Raw genomic sequence first — 16,595 nt, forward strand, 5'->3', positions numbered from 1 at the left:
GGGTGGGGCGGGGGCAGGGCAGGTTCTTACTGGGGATGAGGTTCATGCCTGTGACACCATCTTTGAAGGCATATATTCTCTGGTTCCATTCCATTCCCTTCAGATGAGAGTATTAGTATGAAAACTCATGTGATTGTCTATCGCTGAATTATTTTCCAAAAAAATATTTGCACTCAATTCAGCCTGTCAAACACTGAACCCCTGGCTTACTAACAGCTGCCAGAAAAAGTTCTATCTATTGAAGAAGCATGTGTTGGGGGCATACAGGAACATTAGCAGCTGATAATGTTTTACCATATAGTATCAACAGTACATGAGAATGCAAGGTCAAAGATACATTCTGGGATATTAAAGTTATTATTTTCACCCACTAGCTATGCAATATTTTATATATGGAGCACTTGAAATCTCTTTCAGAATTAGAAGGCAAGATCCATTATGGAAGTAAGTAAAGTGAATAATCTAAACCAAAGGTGTCAAACTCATCTACCCCACAAGACATGGGGCCAGCCTGTGGGGCTGTCTGTTGCACAGATGAGCCCTGTGTGCCAGAATCAGCCAGCAGGCCCAGTCCAACGTAGGCAAGTACCAGCTCCAATCCTGCACACGGGTCTTATACAGGGCATATGCTGCATGTAGCACTCATGCCAGCCTGGCCCTGTGCAGTAGCTCCAGCACGTGGTGCCAGTCTTTGGGCCTAATCCAAACCAATCTTGGATCCAGCATGCAGGAACGGCTTTGCAGAGGCACCACATACAGTACATGCCCCCAGACCAGCCCCTCATGCCACATAAAAGGCTCCATAGGCCACATGCAGTGCTGGGGATAGGGCCATTATGTGCTGCATGCAGTCTGGCAGCCCAAGACCCACAGGCAGCACCGCAGGTTGGATGATAGGGCTCCACAGGCCATTTCTAGCTCCTGGAATGTATCTTTGACATCCCCGATCTAAAGTATTTTCTCTTTAGCTTTACAGGATCAACAATTTCAGCTTTAAAAGTGAAATATTTATTCACGAGCACTAATGAGTACCTTCAGCATGTTACAAGGTACAACACAGCCCCTGACCATGAAAGACCTGTAATAAGCAACAGCAGACAAGACTAACAAAGAAAACAAAATGAGGATTAGACACTGGTGCCAAAAGGTGAAAAAAAACACGTAAGTGAGATTAGGTATCTTAATTTCTTAAATGACTATATAGACTGTTCATAGCTTTTCCAGATTAGAATGTTTAGGGTGATAAGGAAATGATAAACTGGAAGTTTTGAAGCATGAGAAGAATGAGAGAAAAGAGAAGAAAGAATTAAAAAAGGAGCAGTTCCACAGAATGCAAAGAAAGGTACAAAAAGCCATTGGTGGCATTAAGACAGGTACCAGCTAGTTTTAACTCACTAAGCTAAGGATGAGCTAGACACTCTGGGACTAGGTTTAAAAAATACAGCACTCCTAAACCTCGAAGTCATCCAAACAGATACTCTTTTATCCATCTCTGAGATGGAATAGGGCAGTTGTCTGAGACAATACTGCACTTGCACTTAAAATCTGATGTGCGCCAGACCCAATGTAGACTACATACAGCAAGGAGCACACCCTAGCAGCTTGGAGAGCTGTGTGCAGCTTGTAAGTCTGTTGTGGTGGAAGGGAAGGAGGAAGGGAAGGAAAGGGCATTGAGGGCTTGGGGCAGATCAAGGCCCCCACAGTGAGGGACCGGGGCTAGGGAAAGCGCTGCCCAGCTGGGGTGAGGTGGGTGCAGGATGGAGCCGCAGCTCATCTCGGGGGTGTGGGGAAGAAGGGAGAGAAAAGGAGGAAGTGGCTCCTACCACTCTGCTCCGCTCATCCGAGAGCCGTTCATCCAGCACTCATCTGGCAGCTCGTCCGGAGCCTCCTCCTGCTGCTGCCACTGCTCATCCAGGAGGGCGGTCACATGCCCCCACATCCGCACGGGGCGGGGCAGGCTGGGGCCAGGGCTGCGTGGGGTTCTGGCAGGAGCGGGGCCACACTGCACTAAGGCTGGGTGGCGGCAGCAGCAGCACTTTGGGGGGCTATGGCCACCGGCCCCCTGCCCACCCCAATAACCCCTTCCGAGTGCCACCGCCACCCACCGAGCGCAGCCCCAGCCTGCAGCAGCAGCCAACCCACCCCAGTCCAGGGGGCACAAGCCCCGCCCCCCAGGTGCACACAGCTGCAGAAGCTGTCCCCTCCTCCCCTGGACAAGCCACTTGCAGCTCTGTCCTACACCCTGGCTGGGAAGTGCGTACTCCAGCCACAATTCCTCCCTCACCACAGGGGACTCAATCTGCCCCACACCTTCCACACAACTGACTTACCAGCTGTACACTTCTCTTCAAGCTGCAAGGCTTCATATTGGAAATCGAATCGGTATCAGCCAATATGCCTCCTTAAAAATCAACTACCAATATCGACCCCAAGAATCTGCATCAGTGCACCCCTAATCTCAGCCCCACAAACTGTCAGCAACTGAAGTTGAACTACTCCGCTTAAATTTGAAATTGGTGAAAGGAGCTCTGTGCAAGGGATGTCACAAAAGCTCTGAATTAGCCCATCATTTGTACACCTCTAACTGATACTGATTTTAGTAGGTGCTGTGCATGTGCACTTGATAGTGCAGTCGGTCTCTGACAGCTGAAGATCTATTAATTTGTAGATGCACAGAATTATGGGAGGCGGCTTCCAAAGCGGACAAAAATCTTAGCTTTCTGACAATTGTCCAGGAGAGTAGGTGGGAAAAGGATTGGGAAAAAAAAACCCCAAAACCCCCAACAAACAAATTTGAACTACTGGGCATTCACATCACAATATTTCATTACTCTTAATCTAATGCAGATTTAAATCTGGATAGTTCCCTGACCATGAAATCAGACAAGTATGGTTGCACATCCCTAGCACAGATGTTTCCATATTTGAAACATCAACCAAATATGTAAAACTGAAGGCCAACAAAGAGCTCAGGCTGTGATCAAGGCGCAAGTTTGTGGAATAGAGATTAGTGACCTGTAGTCATCAATGCAAGTTCAGGCCAGATATACAGGAATGCAAGCTGCTACCATCTAGAAAGACTGGTAATCTATGTTTCATGCTAGCAAAGATGAAAAAGAAATACAAAACTCAGCACTCTGTATAGGCCAAAGTCAGAATAATAATGGAGGACAAATTGCTCTGTTTGGAAAAAGGGGGACAACAAAGTAGTTTGCAGTACTTTTATCAGTGTCACCTTTTTGACACACCACTTCATCTCTCCAAATATGCCAAGCCATATATGATTCCTTAATATTTCAAGTATAATTTTAATCCTATTAAAGTGCATCTGAAATTTCATCCAAGGCAAACACCTCTGGAGAGACTGTAACTCATGCTCCAACATGTTTACAAAAAACAAGAAATCAAGCCCATATATAATCATTTAACAATCCATTTTGTTCACAATTCTGAAGTCAGCAACTGATAGTGGAAAACAAAACTAGCATTTTTTCACATTTGCCCCCAAGTTTAGCATTACAACCACTGAAGGAAGAACGGCCCTAGAAAGCAAACTTCCATTCTTATCTGCCCAATATCTAGAGCACAGCCAGTGGCAGCACAAATTTTGTCCTGTGCAGTGTATGAATTCTAACTTAGAGAGACCACTTACAGTTGAAGAGGCCAGTTTGTCTATTTCCATTTGTTCTCCTACCCCCAAACCTTAGATTTCAAGGAGTAGTTGGATTGCCCAGGTCATTTTTAGTACCACAACAGGTTTAGGCTGATGATGTAGTTATACGAGTGAAGATAATCTTCAAGGCTGAGAAAACAATTTCTTCGTACAGGGTAGAATATAAACAGCACCACACTGAATCAAGCCAATCATTCACCTAGCCCACTATCCTGTCTCCAGCAGTGGCAGAAGTGGATGTTATAGAGAAGTGGTTTCCAACCTGTGGTCCACAGACCCCTAGGGGTCCACAAACTATGTCTAAGGCAGGCGTGGGCAATCATTTGGGACCAGGGGCCACATAGGGAGATTTGTTGCAGACTGGCAAACAACTCACCAAAACTTCCCATGTCGGATAGAGCCACGGCAGGGAGCAGTGTTCAGGAGCAAGACAGGAGGGCAAGGCCAGGACCATGGGGCTGCCCCTGCCCTGTACGGTGGGAGGCATATGCACACGTGTGGGAGGGGGAGAGGAAGTGAGGGCTGCCTAGGTGTTAAGTCCCAGAAACTGGGCAGACAGAGTAGATGAAAGGTAACTGGGAACTGGAGCTGGAACCCTACATGCTAGGACAGAAGCCTCCTGGTTGAAACTTCCTCCTGGCCCAGAGTGGCACAGCAGGAGCTGTCGTTGGAGGTGAAGGGAGCCAAGCAGAATCCAGGAGGCTAATGCCACACCAGGAGTATCATGGGGACAGCCATTGGCTGGAACCAATGAATCAGCAGGCAACCTCTGTGGGCCAGTTCCAAAGAGTTGGCAGGCTGGATCCAACCTGTGAGCTGTATTTTGCCCACCTCTGGCCTAGGAGGTTCACAAAAGATGACTATGATCAATCAAAAGTAGGTAAATACCCACTCCTGCAATTCAAAGGGGTCACACCTCCATTTAAAATTTTGTAGAGGTCTGCAAATGAAAAAAGATTGAAAACCTCTGCTCGAGGGACAGTGTTGAACTGCATCTCTCTAGAATGATCTATCCCTATTCAATACCCTGCCTGTTATCCACCATTTACCTGTTTAGAAATGCCAGAGGAACCAACCGTTCTGTTCAATAGCCATTAATAGATCTATTATCCATCAATTTATCTAAGTACTTTTAGAATCTGGCTATGAGTAGCAATGACTTCCACAAATTAGCTACACATAGTATAAAAAAGTATTTTGCCATGTTGGTTTTAAGCTTGTCACCTACTAGTTTCAGTGATTGCTCCCCTACCTGTAGTATCCTGGGACTTGGTAAACAACACTTGCCTATTCACTTGGTCCACATCCTTCATGATTTGTTGGGCCTGTACCATATCCCTCCTCAGCCTTCTCCTTTCCAAACTAAAGATTCCTAGCCTTTTTAGGTTACTTCAGTACTGTGCACGTGTATGTGTGTGTGTGTGTAAGGATTTTATTTACACACACACACGGAATTCTTCCACACACACTTCAGTGTGTCCTAATTACTTATTGATTTATTCATAGTTGAAAATAAGTCACAAGTGCCCCTACATATTATTACTCAAAGCATCCCAAAGAAGTTGTTTAAATCCTCAGAACCATTCAAGATATGGGTGATATATTTTATGCAGGTAATGCAATGCTGCAAAAGCAATATCAGAAGGAACTGGAATGGGTCTTTAAAATAAAAACTTTATGAATGCTTTATGTTATTGGGATGTTTACTGTACATGTATCAGTTTAGTTTAGTAGTAGGCATCACAGAAAACAGGCAAAAAGAAACAAGGGCTCAACATAAGCCAGCCTTTGGTAAACATTTAAGGGTAGTTAAGAGAATGCTCAAATATTAATTAAAAGGGACACTCTCTCTCCATGGGGGGGAGAGGGAGGGGAATAGCTGAAGGCAACAGGGCAAGTATATAAGCACCCACTGTTGCACCTGATGTTCAGCCTTATCTGATGGTAAGACTTTACCAAGAGTCATTCATATAGGCTGTTTTAAAAGCACAGGTTGTATGTCTGAAAACTAGGAACCAGTGAATTGGCAGTCTTACAGGTTTTTCGCATCTGTAGAGCTGGTTCATATCCAGGAGGCAGTACTGATTTCAAAGTTACTGTTGGATTTTTTGATTCTGGAAGGTCATCCATCTAAAAGAAATTAGTTGTCCAAGTCCAGCTACTTATACATCCTAAAACAACTACACTAAGTCTTGGCAAGGCTTGACAATTAAAATCAGGGATCAGACTGAAATGTATTAGTATGGCAATATAAGCAAGCATGTATTGCCAGTACCCACTCTGTAAATATGAACCTCAGGCACCAAAGCTGTAAACATTACACCTTTCAGCAGCACTAAATTCATTACAAAAAATCAGTGGCATCTTGCAAAGGAAAAAAGGAAGTGTTGTAACTTTTGTTTCTTCACAACATAAGTGCCTGAAAGTCTTTACCATGTACAGTGTTCCTGTCCTACACCTCTCTCCCCTCCTCCACCCTTTTTTAAAAAACATTGGTCCTGTCTGGTCTTCTTTATGCTTTGGGGAGAAAAAACAAAAGACAGTGAAGCTCTAGAGATCTAGAAGAATATAACAGAAGTGAAAGCACAAAAATGAGAAGTGATTTTTATTCCAGGCCCTCTCAGTTAAGGACCAACTGATAAAGTTCACATTTGAGACATCAGCCAAACCCTCAGTAAAACAAGGAAGAAACTTCACATCCAGAGAAGAGCCACGTGCATGATCAGAGGTCAGAAAAACATACCTTACGATGAGACTGAGAGCTATAGGGCTCTTTAACGTGGAAAAGCACAGGCTCAGGGGTGATCTGATGGCCACCTATACATTCATCAGGGGTAACCACCAGTATCTGGGGGAACATTTGTTCACTAGAGTGCCCCAAGGGATGATGAGGTTGAACAGTTATAACCTACTGCAAGACCATTTCAGGCTGGACATAAGGAAGAATTTCTTTACTGTCCAAAACCCTAAGGTCTGAAATAGCCTGCCATCAGAGGTGGTTCAAGCACCTACACTGAACACCTTCAAGAGAAATTTGGATGCTTATCTTTCTGGGATACTATGACCCCCACTGACTTCCTGTCCCTTGGGCAAGGGGCTGGACTCGATCTTCTGAGGTCCCTTCCAGCCCTAATGTCTATGAAATCTTCAATACTTTTCAACAAAAAGCACATACTTTGCCAAGTTATATTTTAGTTTCAAGCTCTGACAAACAAGTCAGCAAAAGGACACTTTTTTCCCTTGTGTAAGTCACTTTTACAGCAGCTTAATGAACAAAAACGCATACTACGAAAATCTTCAGTGCAATTGACTTGTATTTCCATTAAAAGGTTTAGAGAAGGTAATTCTTCAGCAGTGGTGTTAGGTGTCTATCCACTTTGTGCTTTTTTCCATTACTACTTTACAGGACATAAAGGGAAATAAGAACACTTATAATCAAAAAGGATTTAAATTTCCCCATTTGTTCAACCTAAAAAAACAGTAGCAGAAAAATACATTGGGCAGGTTCTACGTGTCCTCAATTGCCATCATGGTTACAGTGCAGGAAACAATTTCTTTGCTAGAGGAATGATCTCCGCTCCCCCCTCCCCCCCCCAAAAAAAACCAAACAAACAGGAGACAAAAAAAAAGGTTGTCAACTGTTCAAATCTATTTTTAAAATTTGTATCTTGATCTAGTCTTCACTTGATTAATGCTAAGATTTTCAAACAGATCATAAGGGCATTAGGCATGAAAGCCCACTGGAAATCAACTGTGCAGACTTAACCGGTTTAAAACTTTTTAAAAAGATAGGAAAAGACCAGCCCGTGGGGTCAGGCAAACAAGCGGCAGATTGCAGTTTGGCCTGCGCTGTCACCTCCACAAGGTTCTGGCTCTGGCCCTGGACACAGCTCCTTGCCCAGCCACCACCCTGCCAGCACAATTTGGACTGCTCTCCATGGAAGCCTTGGGAGCACCGGGCCATCATCGTCCTGCCACTCCTGGAGTCTTCATGGAGACCAACCCGAGCAGCACAGGCAGGGGCTGCTGGGAAGTGGAGTCTCGCCACCAGCTGGATCCACCATTTTATCCACCCCTGCTCTAAAGTCTTGAGAATTTCAAGGAACTTGTAAAATAAATTGCCCCAAATGTTTCACAATATCACAATACTCCCCTCTCCTAGATTCTCCAGGAGTAGCTCTAGGTTACTGGAGCTCAGACAGCTTCCACCCAGCCACCCTAAATGCTAGGCAATATCCTTGAAGCAGTTTACAGCAATATTTTAGCAAAACATGCTGAATGAATACAGAGCAGTGTGTATGCCACACACAAAAAGTGCAATTTTAGCGTCTACCATGGGACTAGTTTTAGCCACTACATGACCTGCTTCTTGAGCCCGGACCTTGTGCCTTAAAATCTGGGAAGGATGGAGGCATCTAGATTCATGCTTCACTTGAATTTGCTCGAATTTGCACTCCGATTCACATTTGAACAGTTATTTGTAATAAATCTTTTAGTCCAGCAACATAAATCTAATGATTACTGAAAAATACTTGTGTTTGACAGGCACAATGGCTCATTATTTTAATTATCAATGTTTCTAAAGCACAGACAGGCCTTTAGACAGATTTGTTAGGTATGGTGGCTGCTGCCACTTTTTTTTTTTTTTAATTATTATTATTATGCAGCAAATTAAACTTGTCAGGGAAAAATAAAACCCTAGTCACACGGGCAGCTTGCAGATGTTAAAAGAAACAAAATACCCACCAAGTTTTACTTCACTTTAAACTCGGCACACTCCTGTGCTGAGCCCAGCACGCGTCCAGAGGAAATAGCACTTTAGTTGGACCTGGCCCACCAGAGGTCTGGAAAGACAGAGCACTTCAGTGACACTTTTTTGGGACTTTTATCTAACAGCTGATTGAATCAGTTTAGGCCAAAAGCACCAAAAAAGTCCCAATGAAGCTCCTGATCTATACAGATACTGCGGAGTTGGGTCAAAGTAAAGTGCTGTTGCTTCCAGTAAAGCATGGGGTTTGTTTGGTTTGGGATTTTTTTTTTTTTTTTAAACGTCTGCAAGCAGCCATGATGACCTCTTACCAAACTTCTAGGAGACTTCCAAAAAGTTTAAGTGTTGCAGATAGCATGAGCAACTACAGCAGAAGTGACCAAAGAGGGAAGTGAACTAGTCTAATTTCATCAGCTCCAATACTCGGAAAGGCCAGTTGCGTAAGTCTGCACAGCAGACGAAACAAATCTACGAACGGGTGCCAGTCAAGACAACCAACTATTATACAACAAGCAAAAATTTCTGTATGGAAATTCTTTTACCCTCAGAACATGAGTTCTGTACAGCAGATACACATATTCACAGAGCATTCAGCTTTAGCAAGGTATTGAATCACTTAGCACGGTGGTGGGCAAAATGCAGTCCACCAGGCCCCTAAAAAATGTCGAAAAGTAATATTCATCTGCCCCCAGCTACCTGTCATGCAACCCTTGATGCCTTGCCAAAACTCAGTAAGCGGCCCTCCAACCAAAATAATTGGCTGCCCCCTGCTTAAACACAGCATAAACGTAACAAGCATCTTGAATCACCGGATATGCTTGAGTCACATTCACACGATGGGCTTGTCTCCCATTTGGAGTGGAGTATTCACCACATGTTCCCACAATTGCCAAAGCTAGAATGAGAAAGGTCCCGAATTAATTCTATATTAAAGTTTAAAAAAACAAGATGAACTAGCTTTACCCACACCATGTAACAAGACCTCTTGCCTATAAATTCTTGCCCTAAACTGCATTTATTCTTCAACATACTCTCAAGGGTATTTCGCATTGTTCCTTCCAGCAGGTGGCCAGACAATACAAGCAGACGTTACAAATGTTGACTGCCTGCCCTTTGGGCAGGGAGCTGGACCTGATGACCTTGAGGTCCCTTCCAGCCCTAATGTCTATGAAATCTATGAAACATCCAAGGAAGGGATTTCCCAGAGAAGATGCAGTTATTCCTCCAGTTACTAAGGACTTCATCCAGTCTTTCCTCTCTAGGCTTCTGTTTTGGTAACTTTCAGAGCTTCCCGCTAGACCTAGTAACAAAAGCTTTTCAAGAAGTTGTCATTTTCCTTCCAACTTTGTAAAAGGAAGTATTGTTCATGGACTGGATTTAAGAACCTAATATATCTAAACTCACAAACCTACAAATAAAATAAAATATGAAATTAAAAAAATTCTGTTGCTCACCTTTTGGCTGTCAAGTTAATTAGCTGTAATTATCTTCTCAGATGGGCAAGTTGTGATTTTTTTTAATAAAAGGCTGCAAGCATCTTTAAAGATCTATATGCAACACAAAGAAAAACTTCATTTTAATCTTTTCTTGCAAATCAACTTCCATATTTCACATCTGGTCCTCAGAGGCACCACAATCTTTCCCTCGGACATTATGGCAGCCATTAAAAGCTTGAGATCCATGTTTGTTTTTTTGTCTCTCCCAGCACTGCTCTTCTCTCCCTCCCTCCCTCCCCCCCCACAACCTTTGTCTTTTGTATTCTAATTTCCCCCTCCTTATACACTGCTTTCCACAGTGTATGAGAGCACTTCATCACAGCATCTGATGAAGTGAGCCTTTCCTGAGCTTCCTCTCTATATAAATCTACTTTGCTTAGTCTAGTGCATATCCCTACCCAACTATTAACACCACATCTTGAACAGATGACTCCGCACATTTCTTTATAGTATTTAAAGCCATTGTTCCAGGGCCTTAGAGTAAAGTTAAGTTTAAGAGATCATCAGCTTGAAATCTAGATTTCAAAACCTAATTTAAATGCAATATGAGCTGCTATAGCTTCAAAGCTCCTGCACCAATTTTTCTGGTCTCCAATTCCCTTCTATTTTTAGATGATTCTCCCCTGTCTGTGTGGATCTTTCAAACAACGAAACTGACAACGAGGGAAACACTAAGACTGCCTATTTATAAAGTGCTTAAACATAAGCCTAGAAGAAGATTCCTTTGTTTGATATGCTTGCATATTACTGTAAGGCACCTAGGCAAACATTTCAGTTATAACTGTGGTTATTAAATGCAGCTTTAAGCCAATTTTAAGTTCTCGCTTCATAGCAAGATGTTTTCACCATTTAGATAGAGAAGTCTTGTCTGGAACAACAAGAATGAAAATTAAACTATCTTAATTCAGCCTTGGCTAACGCCACCTTCACGAGATAGCATCCCTTGTATATGTGCTTGCCTATAAGGACAGTGTCCAAGTTCCAGCTCCCCAACCTGTCATGGGTATACCAGGACACAGTTCTGCAGGCAAAGAAAGATGGACAAAGAGGATTAACTTGAGCACTTTCAAAAGTTAGGCATTAAATCCTACTACAGGAGATGTGGCTTCAGAAGTGAGCAGGCCTGAAGCAGATTAAAGTAAGTGGTTGTTGTTTAGACTGCTGATTCATGAACGTCTTACTCCAGGCTCTACAGGGTAGGGGAGCATTCAAATTCCCTATCCCGAATTAGATCTTCCCAGGCCAGGTCCATCCAGCAGGGCATAGTCTGCTGACTGACAGCAGTGAATGCTGATAAGAAACCCTTTCTACAGTCACTCCACAGAATTAAAAGTTTGGAATTAGGAAAGCGCAAAGCTATTATCCAACCTCCTTGCACAATGCACCGTGAAAGATATATTCCAGACTTAGTAAGAAATATTTAGGTTGTTTATGAGTTTCTGCCTTAAGTTAGTAAAACCCACACAATATCCAGGCTTATTACATCAAATTTTAGCTTCAAAAGGGTAGGGGGGAAAAAAACTGGATGAGAGTAAAAGTATGGTTAAGTCCATCCCTGAGTGCAAGAAAACCACAATAGAAGTTAGAATACGTTTTCCTCAAGTAAATCTAATATTGTGAGGTGAATACAAATGCATTAAACTCTAAGAGGGCTTGGTGTTAATAATGACTAAATTTGTGAAATCGACAAGTATGTCATACAGGTTTCTTTCAGTAATAGTCTTGCACAGAAGTAGAAGATTTGTGGTCAACATCTGAAGCAAAGATAGGTATCCACAGGCCCCATGCCTTATACTATGAAACAGACTCTGGAAATGTTTCTAATTCCCACAGAAAAGCAATAGTCTGTTCAGCTGTTTTTCAGTAGCATCCAAGCTTCTAAATTAAGTCAAGACATAGGTTCACAGTTTCTGGGAAGCCCACCTGGTAACCATCCAGTTGCCCCCATGTGCATTTCCACAGATTTCCTTGGAAATTCAGTAACAGAAATGTTGGAGAAAAAGTTCCTATCTCAGACCAGATCTGTACCACTGAAAAGCAACAAGAAATGTTTCCCAGAACTGATCAGCATTATTGTTGGACCATATTAGGTTGAATTTACAGAAGCCTGTGCCCTCAAGTCTCAAAAGGAAAACGAAGTATTTTCCTGATTTAGCCATTCTGAGCAGTTTTTGCACATCTTCACAGCACTAAGGAACACCACCAACTCTCCTACCCCAATGTAGTTTCTCCCCAAAACAAACAAAATAGAATTTGCTAATATTCAAATACTTTGGTCTCATTATAAAACTCATCAGGGAACTTCAGTTATACAATTATTTCATTTCCTTATTTTAAAGGAGAAGAAACATGAACACTGGTCCCAAGCAGAAAGCAGACAACTTTAACAATAACTCTATTTTCCTTTAAGCTTTAAAAACATACAGTAACAAGCCAATATCACTTCATTTGAAAAATAATCTCAACTGAGCACATACTTAGAAATCTGAACCAGTCATTTTAAGATGATTGTGTCTTAGAAATAAACAGAGCAATTCAGGACAAAACTTATCCAGATTCATCACTTACCATACTCTTGTATCACTATACTACACTCTTATTATACACATTGAACTATTCACAAGCCTTTCACCAAACCCTGTTAGACTCCAGAATATTTTAGCTGCAAATAACAAAATTAGTTTGACGTGACTAAAACTTCACATTATTCTAAGAAAGGTATTGCTGGCAAGAGAAAAGATCTCATTTCCTCCACAGGAACCAAATATATGATGTTGAGTTAAACATCACTTGCAAAGATGACAAAATTACGTTGTTTGCCACCTTCTGCGTGAAGACTCCTTGAAAGGGGATCTCAGAAACATTTCTGGTAGTTTTGTCCATAAGGTCTTGTCTATCAGGGTTTTGTTAAAAGGTTGTATTTCAAGCTCTCTACTTTTGACTTTGGGACAACAACAAACAACCCTAATAAAATTATCATAGCACCTGAACAAGTAGGCTGCCGCTTACAAAAGCTTATGCATTTCTGCATGAGGCAGTGTCTAAGGCAGAGGTCAGCAACATTTTTCAGTGATGGACCCAAATGATCCATCTCAAGTCTAAGGCAAGTAGCACTAAGATCCAGCTACCACAGCCACTTCTCCCCACCACTCAGCACAGGCAAAACTCCCCCCTCCCCTCCCCAACCAAAGCCCCCACTGCTCATAACATCCTGGCCACCCAAGTCAGAGCTCTGCAGGCCAGATGCAGCCCACAAGCCACAGGTTACCAACCCCTGCTCTAAGGTGACACCCTGCTGTGCACCTTCTGCCTGACTTGAGTAACACAGCTGCTAATTACTTCTGTCCAAATTATTTAAACATTAGAGTCAAACAAGTCTGAACAAAAAACAGTTAACACTCTTCACTGTCTCATGACCTAAACTGCTAAACTTTCAGTTTCCGAGGCCAGAAAACAACTGGATACCTGTCTCAGCGATTATAAAACATCTTAATATTTCAAAGCAAGTTCAGAATTACCTGGGTAAAATAAATACATGTCAGGACATACACCTACAGGAGCTTCATCATTTGCCACCCCCCATTCACCTTCCTTGCAAAAGTGTCTGCAGTAAAGTTAGCAAGTTTTCCTGACACCCATAAACTAATACATTTGTAGTTTGACAGATCACAGAGACAAGGACTCTTTGTGAAAACACCCTACAAGCTGTTACAGAATGCCAGAATCAGAGAGAAGCAGGGTTGGAAGGGACCTCCAGAGGTTCCTACCCCAATTGTTCTCAAACTTTTTTGTACCATGACCCACTTGTAAACATTGAGGGTGAGTCTCCCTGTCCCACCCTGCCCCCAGCACCCCTTGCTCCAGACCTACTGCCCCACCCCCCATCCACAGCCTCCCAGTTTGTGGGGCAGAAGGTGGTGTGTGGAGTGGGAGCGGGAGCGGAGGGGGCAGGGGGGTACTAAGCAGTGCCTGGCAGGCTGGAACTCTGACAGCCTGCAAGGGAAAAGCCCTGGGTCCCCATGGTTTTTTTTAATTGTAAAGGAGAATCCATTTTTAAAGTTTGTCTGCGACCCTTTCATATATTCTTGTGACCCACTTTTGGGTCTCTACCCACAGGTTAAGAAATTCTGCTCTAATCTAACCCACTGCCTGAGGCAGGATCATCCTTGTGCAAACCATCCCATACAATCCATCATCCAAACCAGGGGTTGGCAACTTTTTTGGGCAGAGTGCTAGAAACACCAGCAACTTTGACTAGTAAATTGTTGGCATGTCAGGGGTGGGCAATGGGAGAACTGTGAGGGGCCCAATCCTTGTTGTAACAGTGCAGCCCTGGGACCTTCCCCACCATCCACCCCACGGCATTAATGCCAAGCAAAATGCCTTCATGTGCAACACTGGCACCTGTGCCAGGGGTTGCCTACTCCTGGTCTAAACCCTATGTAAAGACTGCCATCAACTCTGCTATGACACAGACCTAACATCCTCACCAGCCACAGGTAACGCAGGGGAACCGCGGCAGCCAATGCCCTGCTTCTGTATAATGTTTCAATACATGCTCAAGAGAACCTAAGTAGAGGGCCAGAGGGATACAGGAGTTGAGTCACAGAGAAGCAGGGCTGGAAGGGACCCCCAGAAAGCATTTAGTTCAGCTCCCACCTGAAGCAGGGCTGTCCCTATCCAAGCCATCCCGTATAACCATCATTTACACGCTGCATAAAACCACCCTCAATCCCAACACAACACATACTTAACACCTCACCTGCCACAGATAAAGCTGCCACAGCTCCCCTGCCTTACCTGCGGCAGGTAAGGGGGTTGGGTCTCCATATTCAGGGCTGACCATGTCTCACCTAGAGTTTAGACTACAGTTGTATGAAGTGGTTCAGAGGGATAATCCTGCCTCAGGCAGGGGGTTAGACTAGAGAAGTGTTTCTCAACCTTGAAACCAAAAGTGGGTTGCAAGAATATGTGAAAGGGTTGCAAACAAACTTGAAACCATGGCTTTTCCCTTGGAGGCTAGCAGAGTGGCAGCCTACAAGAGTCTGCTTGGGGCCCCCATGCCCCACATGCACCCACCCTCTGCCCCACACACTGGGGGGGCTGGGGCCTGAAGGCAACAGGTCAGAAGCAAGGGGCACCACATTAAGGTTGATCATCAGTGCTTACAATAACTGGGTCACGGTACAGAAGAGGTTGAGAACTGCTGCACTAGATGACTGTGGGGGGTCCCTTCCAGCCCTGCTTCTCTGCCACCTCTGTGAAGAAGTCTCCCATCAGGGAGGAGACCAGGGGGGATCTGAAGGGGTTTGGGCCAAATCATCAAGGGTAGGGGGGCCTTGGATAAACAAAGCTTTTTGGGTAGATGCAATATATTTTATTAGACCAACTAAAAAGTTGGGGGAAATTGTCCTCTGAAAGCTTTTGGGCACAAACACCCCCCGGGGCGGGGTGGGGGGGAGGAACAGTCGGTCCCAGGAGCCACGCACCCCGGGCGCCTGCGGGCCCTCCCCCGCCCTCTCCCTCGCAGGTCCGCGGCCGAGGGGCGCGGGGAGCCGGGCACTCACCCGGCAGTACCAGAGGCTGAGCTGCGCGGGCGCCAGCACGGCGAAGAGGGCACGCTGCGGGTCGGCCTGGACGTGGTGCGGTGGCTGCGGGGCGGCAAGCGGGCAGCGCAGCCGCTTGGGCCAGCCACTCAGGAAGTACATGGCCGCGGCGGCCCCGGTCCCGGCCCCTCCTCACCCCCTCGGCGCCCCTCAGCGGGGCCGGCTCCGCGCAGCGGCGGCAGGAGCGGGCATAATCCCGCCAGCCGCCGCACGGCGCAGCACGGCCGGCGCGGGAGCTGCGGCGAGGCAGGCGCGAGGGGAGGAGCTCACTCAGTACCGCGCCAACTGCTGCTCGCGGCCGCGGGTGCCTTGCACTACGGCTGCCCCAGCGCAGGCCGCCGCCATCACCCACCTCCCTCCCTCCGCCGGGGCTGCGGAGGGAAGGCGCTGATTGGCTCCACCGGCAGAACAATCCGGAAGTGACGTCTCTTCCCCCGATCTGTAGGTCAACGATCTGCGAAGCGCGAGCTTGGGGCGCATGCTCGCTGGAGGACAGTCTTTGGGCAGTGGAGATCGGGCAGTAAGTGGGGTGCCGGGGTGGGATGTGCGCAGGCGTAGGAGGCTGTCCCAGTACAGTGCGGAGGGGCGGAGCGAGGGGAGAGAAGGTCTCAGCGTAGTCCCAAGTTTAGTGAAGCATCTGAGGAGTGGGGGGTGTTTCAGGTGTACGATAAATCTCATATTTTCATTATAATTATCATATTTTTAGTTGGTCTATTAAAAGATAACAGAAATACCCAAAAAACCTTCTCTGCATATTTGTATAACTTCCACCTTTGTACAACGTGCTATCAATAACAGTAAAATTGTTCAAAATGTACAATAGCTTTTGAGGCAGCTAATTGATGCAGTATAGGCAAAACCAAAGTCATTCTCAGGAGGTCTTAACTGTCTTTTGTGTTTGCTATCAGAGCTTTCTTATGACGGCTGGCCTTGAAATAAAGAAATGGTTCAACTTTGATGACCCAGTTCTCACTCACTCGTTGGTAACTTAAAGAGGGCTATTTAAAGTATGTAAGACTTATTTGCCTATTTTTCAGTGTATAGTAATTGAG

At 44.9% G+C, this 16,595-nt stretch overlaps 1 protein-coding gene across 3 annotated transcripts in view; it reads right to left on the reverse strand.

Moving 5' to 3' along the window:
* Positions 1-15,773, reverse strand: part of RIC1 (RIC1 homolog, RAB6A GEF complex partner 1) — a 98,168-nt gene extending 82,395 nt beyond the window's left edge. For all 3 annotated transcript variants that reach the window (XM_019554974.1, XM_019554975.1, XM_019554973.1), the window contains exon 1: positions 15,505-15,773. In XM_019554974.1, coding sequence (XP_019410519.1) covers positions 15,505-15,645 — 141 coding nt within the window. In that variant the 5' untranslated portion in view covers positions 15,646-15,773. The remainder of the gene's footprint in view (positions 1-15,504) is intronic.
* Between the last annotated feature and the right edge of the window lie 822 nt (positions 15,774-16,595).

This window comes from Crocodylus porosus, unplaced genomic scaffold, assembly GCF_001723895.1.
Source record: "Crocodylus porosus isolate Cpor-Errol unplaced genomic scaffold, CroPor_comp1, whole genome shotgun sequence".
Classification (NCBI taxonomy): domain Eukaryota; kingdom Metazoa; phylum Chordata; order Crocodylia; family Crocodylidae; genus Crocodylus; species Crocodylus porosus.